This window comes from Myotis lucifugus, unplaced genomic scaffold, assembly GCF_000147115.1.
Source record: "Myotis lucifugus unplaced genomic scaffold, Myoluc2.0 scaffold_403, whole genome shotgun sequence".
Classification (NCBI taxonomy): Eukaryota; Metazoa; Chordata; class Mammalia; order Chiroptera; family Vespertilionidae; genus Myotis; species Myotis lucifugus.
The window spans coordinates 887,971-900,449 of NW_005871451.1; the positions used below are offsets into that span (position 1 = coordinate 887,971).

At 40.8% G+C, this 12,479-nt stretch overlaps 1 protein-coding gene and 1 pseudogene across 3 annotated transcripts in view; one reads left to right on the plus strand and one right to left on the minus strand.

Moving 5' to 3' along the window:
- INTS8 (integrator complex subunit 8) overlaps window positions 1–11,085 on the minus strand; it is a 40,216-nt gene extending 29,131 nt beyond the window's left edge. For 2 of the 3 annotated variants that reach the window (XM_006102188.3, XM_023743602.1), the window contains exons 1-8: window positions 10,760–11,085; window positions 9,152–9,326; window positions 6,490–6,630; window positions 5,741–5,812; window positions 4,956–5,007; window positions 4,184–4,366; window positions 2,600–2,707; window positions 767–922 (exon numbers count right to left, since the gene is read on the minus strand). In XM_006102188.3, coding sequence (XP_006102250.1) covers window positions 767–922; window positions 2,600–2,707; window positions 4,184–4,366; window positions 4,956–5,007; window positions 5,741–5,812; window positions 6,490–6,630; window positions 9,152–9,326; window positions 10,760–10,892 — 1,020 coding nt within the window. In that variant the 5' untranslated portion in view covers window positions 10,893–11,085. The remainder of the gene's footprint in view (window positions 1–766; window positions 923–2,599; window positions 2,708–4,183; window positions 4,367–4,955; window positions 5,008–5,740; window positions 5,813–6,489; window positions 6,631–9,151; window positions 9,327–10,759) is intronic. The other variant, XM_023743603.1, reaches the window with a different exon arrangement.
- Window positions 11,086–12,226: 1,141 nt separating this feature from the next.
- On the plus strand, window positions 12,227–12,418 carry LOC111823132 (annotated as a pseudogene).
- The last annotated feature ends 61 nt before the right edge of the window (window positions 12,419–12,479 follow it).

The following is a 12,479-nucleotide window of genomic DNA, read 5'->3' on the forward strand; positions in this document are numbered from 1 at the left end:
GATTTCACTTATATATGGCATCTAAAAAACAAAATAAATAAACGAGCAAGACAGAAGCAAACTCATAGATACAGAGAACATTTCGGTCTGCTTTCCTCTGGTGAGACATTTTCTAGACACCAGGCATACAAATGATAGCCAGATGGGAGGGGCTTGGGTGACAAAGGTGAAGGGATTAAGAAGTACAGACAGACAGTTATAAAATAGTTATGGGATGTAAAGTATAGCTTAAGGAATACACTCAATAATATTCTAATAACTATACATGGTGTCAGGTGTGTGCATGATTTATTGGGGGAATCACTTTGTAGGTTATATAAATGTGTAATCACTGTGCTGTACAGCTGAAATGAATACAATACTGAATGTCAACTGTAATTGAAAATTTTAAAAAAACTTTAGGCTACATAACACTAAAAGTTCTCTACCTGTAATTTTAAAAGTTAAAAGTCCTGCATATAAAGTTTCTTACAGAATTCACTTAAAATGGGAAAACTGTGTAACTTCAAGAAAGGATCGTGTCAATAATAGTCAGCATCTATATAGTGCTTTGCCTCAGAGTTTATAAGCAGTAACTTCTCATTTAATTCTCACAAGAAGCCTATGAAATTGGATAATTACTACCACTATTTTATAGGCCAATCTCACAGTCTGATTTGCCACAAATCAGACACATACTAAATGATAGTGCCAGGATTCAAATTCAGTTCTATCTAGCTTCCAAAATTTTTCAACTACACTAATGCAACTCCATCATAAGACTTACCTGATAATTGCCAGATCTCAAACAAATATGGACTTGACTATATGGAGTTAACTGTTGAGATGTAATATCAGAAGAAGGTACGAGAACATCACATGCTTGACAATAGCCAGCTAGCCGCTTCTCATCTATGGTACAATGAAGAGATAATGAACCTATCTGTAAAGTAAGAGGTATATATCATTATCCATCAATGTAACAGAAACAATAGTCTAACACCCACTTAGTGCATCTGAACAATACAAGAAAATGTTAAAGAAAAATTCAGGGCTGGAGGAAACATAAAAAATATACAGGTTAAAAGTTTAGAACAGGGGTCAGAAAAATGACTGCTCATGGGCCAAATCTAGCCTGCAGCCTATTTTTGTAGAACCCTTGAGCTAAGAATAATTCTTTGGGTCTTAAAGGGAAAAAAACAACAAATGAGAATATGCAACAAATACTATGTAAGGTGCACAAAAGCTAAAGTATCTACTATGTGGCCCTTTACAAAAAAGTTTGCTGACTCCTGGTTTAGAGTTTTCAGGCGAACATACAGGTAGACATTATCACTCTAAGTAGGTATGACAATTAAGAATTTGATTAACAGAGTAAATGTTGTTAGAAACTTAAAATATTTAAAAATACATAATACTTGGCAGAAGATTACAGGGGGAGAACAGAGGAAGCTCAATCTTCACTCAACTAGAAAGAACAGGAATGCTTCTACCAAAACAGAAAAATTGTTTTAAAGACATTTTTTTAAATTTAAAGCTTTAAATTACTCTCCCTAAATGCCATAAAATTAGAAATTTGATGAGTACCCCAGGCAAAGTAAAATGGGGATTCCCAGTAAGCCCAGATTAGAATTAACATAGATCTCTGGAGAATTTAAATTTGTTTTCTCTGGTGATGAAAGAAGTCTGAAGTGGGACATGTTCTAGGCACCAGGCATACAAAAACAGTTATACACTTCAAATTTCAGTTGTCTGAATCATAAAAAGAAAAATGCAAATGATAAACACTTGAAAAAGTTTATCCTTATTAAGAACTAAGAAAACACAAAATTTATAAAGGTACTATATTTCACTCACCAAATTAGCAATTTAAAAAAGAAACGTCACTGCTGATTAGAGTACTCTTAGAGAAAGGTACCTGGCAAAGCAAGTTGGTTTACAGCCTATAAAAAACAGTGGGCCCCGAGTGGCTCAGTTGGTTGAGTGTCCTCCTGTGCACTAAACGGTTGTCAGTTTGATTCCCGGTCAGGGCACACACCCAGGTTTGGGTTCTTACAGAAGGCAACCAATCAGTGTTTGTTTCTCTCTCTCCTTCTCCCTCTCCCGTCTCCTCTCTCTAAGCATGTCCTCGGGTGAGGATTAGGACAAATAAATAAATAACCACTGGAAGTGGCAATTACTACCTGCAAGAATTTAACTTGAAAGCAACTAAAATCCAAAGAAAAATTTATGCTTGGAGATATAAAATTGCTGCTTTGTAATAAATAAAACCAGTAAACAACCTAAATACCCTAACATCAGGAAATGAAGCAAATCACAGAATAGAACACATTTTAAATGTCTATTCAAGATTTAAGCAAGACACAAAGTAGTATATACAGAATAAGCTTAACTATATAAATACATACATAAAGAATAAAAACCAGAAGAAGTTAAAATGACAACAGGGGTTATTTCCAGGCAGTAGTGGTATAGATTTTTAACAACCGTTTTCAGTGTTTTTTTTGAACTTGGCAGAGTTACTACTACAATAAACACCGTTTATCAAAAATATTAAAGCCAAAAAATGTACAATATTGTAAAGGATTGAATATTATGTGCCTGGTATGACCGTATTTACCTCTGCAATTAGTTCTTTGGTTCTAAAAAATTTTTCTCTGGCATTTTCATAGACAGCTGAATTTGTAGAGCCTTGCTGGAAGTATGCTGCACCCAAATCATAACACACCTAAAATGGTAATGAACACCAATTTACTTAGTAATTTTTCATGTACTTAAAAGTTGACAAAATCCAAAATTATCTTTATCTCAGCAAAATACAGGTACATCCATAAGAAAAAAACATTTCAACGAGAAGTGAATTAATGACCTTCATTACAAGCAACAGAAACCAACTCTGACGAAGCGGAAAATAGATTTACCGGTAAGATTTCAGGTGGCCTACAGAATTAAACAAAGGGGCAAGGGAGGCACGCAGTCAGGACAAGAACCATACCGGTCTAATGAGAGACCATTGCAGCAGCCACCTCAACACTAGACTCCACAGCTCCTATCAGCCTCAGCCACCAGTGCTAGAAACACTGAAAGCAGGAGCTACATATGCCTGTACTAGTACTGACCCTGCAAACTAGATTTTACTATCACTGTTGCTGCTACTCATCATCACAATGGATTCTCTATCATCCCCACTTCACTGACATTCTAGCTCTTGATGCAGTCTAAACTAAATGTATGTGTCCGTGTGACATTCTTGCCCCCAAGCAGGTAAGGCTAGAGAAAGCTCATTTTTTGTAATTTCAGCTCTATTACTAGAAGCAAGCTCTGCCTCCTCCCACCAAGTCTCAGATGGTAGAGAGTTCTTCTAAAATAGAAGAGGGGAAGAGATACTGGGGAATCGCTCCAAAAGTGTGAGGAGGGGGCCCCGCTGGTGTGGTCAGTGGTTGAGCATCGACCTATCAACCAGGAGGTCAGGGTTCGATATCCGGTCAGAGCATATATCCGGGTTGCGGGCTCAGTCCCCAGTGGGGGCGCAGGAGTCAACCCATCAATGTTTCTTTCTCACACTGATGTTTCTCTGTCTCCCTTTCTCTCTAAAATCAATAAAAGTATGTTAAAAATAACAATATAAGTAAATAAGGCCTACTTTTTTTTTTTTTAAGTCTAACATGATTGCCCAGCCAAAGTGGCTCAGTGGTTGAACATCAACCTATAAACGAGAAGGTCACGGTTCGATCCTCGATCAGATCAAATGCCCACGTAGCAGGCTCAATCCCCAGTAAGAGGCGTGCAGGAGTCAGCCAATTGGTGATTGTCTCCCATCGATGTTTCTCTTTCTCCCTCTCCTTTCCTCTCTCTAAAATCAATAAAAATATACATATTTTCAAAAGCCCTAGCCAGTTTGGCTCAATACATAGAGCATCAGCCAGCAGACTAAAGGGTGCCAGCTTCCATGCTGGTACCTCGGTTGCAGGCTCAATACTCAGCCTTAGTCCCTGGTTGCAGCACATGCAGGAGCCAACCAAGCAATACGTCTCTCTCACATTGATGTTTCTTTCTCTCTGCTTCTCCCCATCCCTTCCACTCTCTAAAAAAATCAATGGAAAAATATCCTTGGGTGAGGATTAACAACAACAAAATAATACTGGAATGGTCTCTAAGATTTCCAAAAATTTGACATGCACTAATTAAATACTGAAATAAATACCTGACACTGCATCTCCTCGGTTTTGATTTTCAATCCAGCTGTAGAACTCTCGGTTTCTCCATTTACCATGCCTGGCTCCATGGCCAATAAATCTAATGTTCTCATTGTATGGACATAAAGATCCTTGTTCAACTTAAGGGCTGCCTCTAGTACCAAAATAGAATCAGAAGCTTGTTCTTTTAGCTATAAAAATTCAATAAACAAATTATTAAAATACAAAAATGGCAGCAATGGACTAATCAAAATACATTTACAGGATACTTAGTAGCTTAGTGTACTAAGCTATTAAAAAAACTTTTTAACACAATAGGAATGCAATTAAATTTGTTGAAATAGTTACCTTAAAATTAAAAAAAAATTTTTTTAGGTGCTAAATACAGAATTAGAGATCATTTTTAAATTATGGCAATTCCCACATTTCTACTTTTATATTACTAGATCAATTGAAAAAATATCTGTTGTATTTTTTCAACTACAAAAGTAACTTAAAAATATAATGTTTATCGTAAAATTTTTAGAGTATATGAAGATATCATATCTGCTAAAGTATTATGAAATATTCGACAACAGAATGGTAGCAAAGCACTCTATCAATTAACAATGAAAATCTGTACAAGTTACCATATTAGCAAGCGGTGTTCAAACAGTGAAAACCTAAATGTCACTGCACCTAGACTTTGCCAACTCTCACATACCTAAGGTTAGGAGAAGCATCTAAATATGCTCTAAATGTGTCCCAGAATGTTAAAGTATAACTGATGCCAACACTCACCACTTTCAAAATATTTTCTGTTAGCTCTTTCTCCTGTTGCATCTGATTCATACTAAAAGAGAAATAATTGCAGAGTATCAAATGTTACTCCAAGAACTGAACATTCAAAACTTAAAAGCATCATCCTTGAAAACAAGATTATATTTTAATAAAAATATTTTCAAGCTATTTCTTTTCATGCTTAAAAAAACAAAAATTGAATTAAAATGTTCTTTTACCATTATTTTCTCATATGCTTCACATTAAAAAAAAACACCTCAATTAAAGAATAAAACTTACTGGCAGCAAAAGCTTATTTATTTCAAGTTAGAATCTATGCTCTCTAGCTCCAAATTTTAATAAGCTGCCACCTGGGATTTAAGAATTAGGCTTAAAATTCCAGATATGATCAAACTTTTGTAGTAACTTTTGTACTCTAAAATAATATTTACATATATTAAAATAGTTCCCCCCATAAAAACAAATATATCTTCATGTAAATTTAATTAAATGAAAAAAATCATAGTATTTTGAAGGTCAGCTAATACTTAAGATGAAAGGCACAATTCACAAAGCACTCCCCTTCTCTTTCAGAGCTCTCTACGCTAAATACGCAGAACACTACATGATTCTCTAACTCCTCCAACTTCAGCTTCTGAGGAAGGCCTCTTGCCCTCCAATTTTCGCTCTGTCACTTATGTAGAGGTTATTAAAGATTTGCAATTTTTTTTTAATCTGATGAAAAAATTTCCAAGTAAGGATCATATGAAAAAAGTGCCAGGTAAGAGTTATATCTGCCAACTTACACACTTAATTGAGGAGGTCCAGGTTTTGCCTGTTTGACAGGAAAACTACTTTGAACGATTGTCCTAATTGCCCTGAAGAAAACACAGGAAAAAGAAAATTTAATACCTTATAAATGTCACTTTAATTATTTTTTCAAGTATTCCTTAGAAGATTCATATTATAAATTACCGGGAGTGTGAATTGACATAAAAACTTTCTAAATCATCCACAATTTTTTAAAATCAGAATGCTTTCCATCTATGCAGTCACAAGATTTTTCCATCAAACTCACTTCCCAAGATCCTCTGGGAGAGCTATGAAGTATAAGGAACCCTTAAATGCACACACCTGGAAGCTAGAGTGGAATTAAATGGAGGCTGCCCAACACACGTTAGGTTTGTAAGAAAAGTTACCATTATGCTCTCCATCCTGGAAGCACACCTGCGCCTTTCCCTTCCCCTTCTTTTCCCCAGAGGCATGCATCTCCTCAACTTTAAGGGTCCCTACGAGACTTGAAACCACGGGAGCCATGGGCAGCAGCAGGGGGCTTACCCCGATCCTGTCTCCAAGGCCCCCTTTTCTCTGACTTCTCAGCGAGCCAAAGCAGCCCCGCCCAGTTTCATTTCTTTCCTCTAACATTTTTAAAGAAACAAAGCCATCCTGCATAGGCTCTCGCCTGTTGCTTCGTCTATCCTAAGCCCTTTCTTGTTTCACTGTCCCCAGCTTTAATAAACGTACTCTGAAAAAAAGAAATTTTTCTTTTTTTTACCATCTATTGTAGAGAAGTATAGCCATGGCAGTGGTTGGAGGTAAAGTGGCCAGATCCATGTCTACATGCTTGGTCCCAGGAGGAACTTTGCTGACGCACAGCAGTTCATTCAGCAGCATGTTCAATACTGGAACAGACAAACTTAAAAGGAAGAAGCAAAAGGTACATGTCTGCATGTTGGCTGCATAAGAAGCACGAAATATACAATTGAGTATCTTCACTGAAAAGAATTACATTGTTAAAAGGACTAAATCTACAGGGCCATCTTATTGTCTCAACTTATATGAAAATATCCAATTTTAAGATTTGAAAATTTTGTATTTTGAAAACAATTTAAACATACAAAAGTAGACAGAATAGTATAACGAGTCCCCATGCCCTATCATTCAGTTCAGCAATTATCAACTGATGGCCCATCTTGTTTCATCTCTACTCTTACCCTCTTCCCTCCTTCCCATTTATTGTGAAGCAAATTTCCAATATTAAATTATTTCTTCCCTAAGTATTTCAGAATAGTGCTCCCAAAAAGTAACTCTTAACATATTTATAGTATTAATTTCACATCTAAAAATTTTTCAATTGCTTATCACCAAATATCCAATGGATGTTCAATTTTCCAACTATACCATAAACACCACACTTTTTGTACACATTGCTATTTGTTGCTATCCCTCTTGAGTCTATTAATAGCTAGGTTTCAGATTAAAGAATTTTTAAAATTTTAATATGTTGCCCAGCCAGCATGACTCAGTGGTTGAGCGTCGATCTATGAACCAGGAAGTCACAATTTGATTCCGTCAAGGCACAGGCCGGGATTGCAGGCTCAATCCCCAGTGTGGGGAGTGCAGGAGGCAGCCAATAGATGATTCTCTCTCATCATTGATGTTTCTATCTCTCTCTCTCTCTCTCTCAAATCAATAAAAATATATTTTAAAAAATTTTTAATATGTAATGCTAGAGAACGGGTGGTGGGAAAAAATATTTAAACACTGCTAATGAGAGTTATAAATTCGTACAACTCTCCTGGAATGCAATCTGGCAACTTGTGCCTTAAAAATGTTTACACTAGCTGTGGCCAATGTGGCTGCGTGGTTGGAGCGTTGGCCCTCACACCAAAGGGTCTCTGGTTCAATTCCAGTCAAAGGCATGTGCCTGGGTTGCAGATCCAATCCCTGGCCCCAATCCAGGGATGTATGAGAGGCAACCAATCCAGGTGTCTACTTCACATCGATGTTTCTCTCTCTCTTCCACTCCCTCCCTTCCTTCCACTCTCTCTAAAATTCAATGGAAAAAAATATCCTAGGGTGAGAGGATGAACAACAGTAACAAAAATGTTTATACTACCTGATCCACCAATTTAATAATCTAAACTATGAATGTAACTAAAAATTCAGATAGATTTAAGGACAAAGATATTTAAGGCTTTGTGATTTATAAATATGAAAAACTAGAAAACAAAATGACTATCAATGAAGGAAAAGTTAATAAATTATACAATGGAATTATCTTCAAAATACACATAAAATGAGAAAACGTTCATGATATTCTGTTATATGGGGGAAAAGAAATCAAAACAGTATATAGGGTATGATCACACTTTGTTTAAAAATAAAGCAAAAAAACAACAAAAATATTAAAAATACTTTTCTCCGCTCCTATTATTTCCTATTTTCTGAATATTTTCAAATTTTCTATAAGGTATTTCTATTTAAATTGTGAGAAGAGGATAAAAATAAACCATTTTCACCCTGGCATAGTTTGAAAGTATTTATTTGTAAACAAATAAACACTGATCCTAATAAGATATTTTGGGAGAGTTATTGATTTGTGACCAGTAAAATTAACTGAATTATTATTCAATAGCAAATAATTCATAATATTATGTAACATAGCATTATTATTTTTTTTAATCTTCACCCAAGGATATGTTTATTGATTTTCAGAGAGGGGTACTGGAGGAGGAAAAGGGGAAGAGAGGAAGAAGAGGAGGTGAGGAGAGGGGAGAAGGCGGGGAGAGAAAGAGAAAGAGAGAGAGAGAGTGAGAGAGTGAGAGAGAGAAAGATCAGAGAGAAGCATCGATCAGTTGCCTCTCATATGCTCCCCCGACATAGGTATGACAGGAAGTCAAACCCACAACCTTTCCGGGTATGGGCTGATGCTCCAACCCACTGAGCCACACCAGCCAGGGTTATAGCATTAATTTTTATCCATTTCCTTCAGATATGTAAAAGTAAATTGAAACACTTAAAACTGTTTAAGTGAGAATTTTTTTAGTCACCACATCAAATCATTATCACCATTAACTGCCTTGATATTAATAGTTTTTACTTTAAAAGGTGATTTAAATTCATCTAACACAAATACTTTCTTAAAAAATACTTGCATATTTTATCAAGAATATACAGGAAAATAACTTTCATTTTAAAGGCTGATATCATAAAAGCATATATAAAAATAAACCAAGCTATCTAAATAGTACTTCAAAATAAATTTCTTCCTTTTTACTCATTTTTAAATATTTTTGGATCCCACCATTTTATTGAGGGCCTTCGGGTGAGGGCTAAAGGCTGGGAGGACAAACACATCTGACATCCTCGGCCTGGCCAGACTCTCCCAGCTCCGGAGCCACCAAAGCAATAAACTTCACCTGAATCTCGCATACCTTTTCTCCAATATGTCCAAGTCCCACTTCAAATGTGCAGCCACTTTCAGAGCAAGTAGCTTTAAAATGCGATTTCTCTTGTTATCCGGTGGAGGTTGAACTTGGTTTTGTTCATTAACTGAAGGTTTGGAAGCCTGTTCCAAAAACTGAACTATAAGTTGAACCGGTGCAGGATCTAGGATTGAAAAGAAAACAAACTCTTCAAATTAAGTTGTCATTAGGAAGATGCAAAGGGATTGAGCGTTCTGGTTTACGGCAACAAAAGGAACCCAAGCAGCTGTGTAGTTGTAATGACTAAGGAATACGATATGTAAGACCTGTGCCTGGGAAAGGGGGAAGGTCAGGAAGAGGAGTAAAGAGGAAGGGATAAAGACGAGTGTCCAGCCCTCGCCGGTTTGGCTCAGTGGATAGAGGGTCGGCCTGCGGACTGAAGGGTCCCGAGTTCAATTCCAGTCGTGGGCTCCATCCTCATTTGGGGGCGTGCAGGAAGCAGTCAATCAGTGATTCTCTCTCATCATTAATGTCTCTCTCTCTCTCTCCCTCTCCCTTCCTCTCTGAAATCAATTTTATATATATATATATATATATATATATATATATATATATATATATTTTTTTTTTTTTTTTTTAAAAAGGAGTATTCACATGCAGAAGAAAGCGCGTGGCAGGTAAGAAGAGCACGGCCACAGATTTCCAGCCCAGCAAATAAACAACGTTCGGGATGAAACCACCAGCATGATTGTTTCAAAACTTAATTGGTCGCACTTGCATCAACTACCTCCCTACACCTGCCCAGCGGAGATAACACCCCTTACCTCACAGGCCTATGATGAGGAACGAGTTCAATGAGATGAGCCCTGAAGCATTAAGCACAGAGCCTGACCCCCGGAAGGCACTTCACAAACGTTTGTCAAGAGCAACGAGTTAAAAACAACAGGACACAGGCGGTAACATGACCGGGGAGAGCACACTCACGCCTCCCGCAGTCGTTTTCCAGCGGTTAAAGCCGGTCTCTTCGGCTGCCCGAACCACACCGGATCCCCACCTGACCAGCAAAGCCCTGCCCCAGGAGGTGCCTGTCCACCCCAGGGCCGTCCCAGGGGGGCCTGGAAACCGCCTTCCTCCCCAACAGCCCTCGGCCGGGGACGCCCATCACTGCCACCCTCAACAACAGCCACCTGCAGCCGCACGGCCTTCCCTGTCCTCCAGGACGTGCCCACTGTGAGGTGCGGCCCCGCTTTGCAATACACAGTAAGAAACCCTCTCGTCCAGGAACGAACAGTCAAGTGAGCACCGACGGCATCGCTGGCGTCAGGATTACACCGGAGCCGTTTCTATCCCCCCAACGCCCCCACCACTGATCACACGGCCGGGGGTCTGCTGGAAGCCAGCCCCCGCCAGGCAGCCATCTCCGGGGACCACCGTGCGGTGCTCAAACCGCACGCAGTACAAGGACCGGGACACGGGGACCGAAGAGCCTGCTCCGCGCCCGGACGCCGCCTGCGCAGTGAGGGTCCCGGGCTGCCCGCGGCTTCGGGGGCCGGGAAGCCCGCCGGGCAGCCCGGTGGCCGGGCCCCGCTCCCCTCGGGCCGCCGGCGCCGCGCTCACCCGGGCAGGGCTTGCGGAGATGTTTCTCCAACAGCGACTCCTCCAACCAAGAACTCCGAACCAGCAGGTCTTGCGGCGGGGTGCAGGGCCGGCTGGAGGTGGCCGCCTCCCGGTCCGCCGCCTCCGCGCTCATCCTGCCCCCGCCGCCGCTACCCCCAGGGACGCTGCCCGGCTCCAACCTGACACTCGGACGGACGCGGGCCCGGGAATGCGACCCGCGGAACCGCTGGGAACGCGGACGCGCTCAGACGCTCCCGGAACCCCGCACGACCTAAGATGGCGGCGGCCCCGGCGGAGGCGGAGCCCCGGGCCCCGCCCCCCTGCGCCGCCGGCCAATCGCGGCTCGGGTTGGAGAGGAAGAAGGCGGGACCGACCCACAGACCACGCCCCTGCGGGTTACCGCGGGAGATGATTGGGGGAAGCTGGGTCCCAGCGGGCTTTTCGCGTTTTTCTGGGAGTTTCTCGGCGAGTGAAAGAAACACCCTGATTAGGGTTGCGACGAGCCTCGACGTCTTCTTGGAAGACTGTGAGCCCGTCTCAGCGAGGGAGCAGGGGTAGCAGCTGCTCCGCGAGTTTCGCGGTGCTGCCCAAGGACAAGCAGGAGGAAGATGCTGGGAAGTCGGCCAAGAAAGACAAAGACCCAGAACAGATCGGGGTAGTCCCGAGGCAAAGTGCCGGACGAGCTCAGCAGCCTAGTCCTGCTTGACAAAGCAACGCGTGCCCAGCTGTTGCCTCTGAGACTGAAGATCCTCGGTTCCTGGCCAGGGCAGCCCTCAGCTCCTCGGTAAAGGGCTTACTCAACTAGTGTCAAAGCACAGAGCCCAGGTAATTGACACCAGGAACACCAAAGGCCTCGATGCCCCAGGTGTTGGCGAAGATGCATGAACAACAGGTCCCACCAGCTGCACGTTCTGAAAAATTAAACTTTATTAAATTAAAAAAAAAAGTGAGCCAGGCAGTTTGTCTCGGGTGCTTTCAATTTCCCCATTTCCGTTTCTGAGGTTTCCTCCCACCTGGGTCGTCCCGAAGGACTTGGCCCGCAGCGCCCTGGTCCCCTTCCTCTTCCTCCAGGGATGACAGCCTGCAGCGAGATGCAGACTTTGTCAGTTCTCGGGCTAGCTCTCAATATTTAGCTCCTATGCAAACCTCTTGATGTCCCCGCTATTGGTATTGTTAACCCCATTTACAAAGTAAATATGTTCAAAATACATATAATCATGTATGTCATTAAGGTTTAAGAAATCAGTACAGCCCTGGCCAGTGTTGGTTGGGCGGCGTCCTGTGCACTGAAAGGTTGCCGGTTTTCGGGCACATCCCCAGTAGGAGGTGTGCAGGAGGCAGCTGATCGATGTTTCTCTCTCATTGATGTTTCTAACTCTCTATCCCTCTCCCTTCCTCTCTGTAAAAAATCAATAAAGTATATTTAAAAAAAAAAAAAAAAAAGGTTGCCGGTTCCATTCCCAGGCCATGGTGGTCAACAAGAACAAGTGCCTTAAGAAAGGTGGCCAAAGGGAGCCAAGAAGAAAGTGGTTGATCCATTTTCTAAGAAAGATTGGTATGATGTGAAAGCACCAGTTATGTTCAATATAAGAAATACCACTATGTATTAGAAAAACACTAGTTATGAGAACTCAAGGTTTATGTATAAATAAAAAATAACAAACATTTTCCAAGAATTTTATTATGGAAACACAGGGAGTGTAATTAAGCATGAAATAAT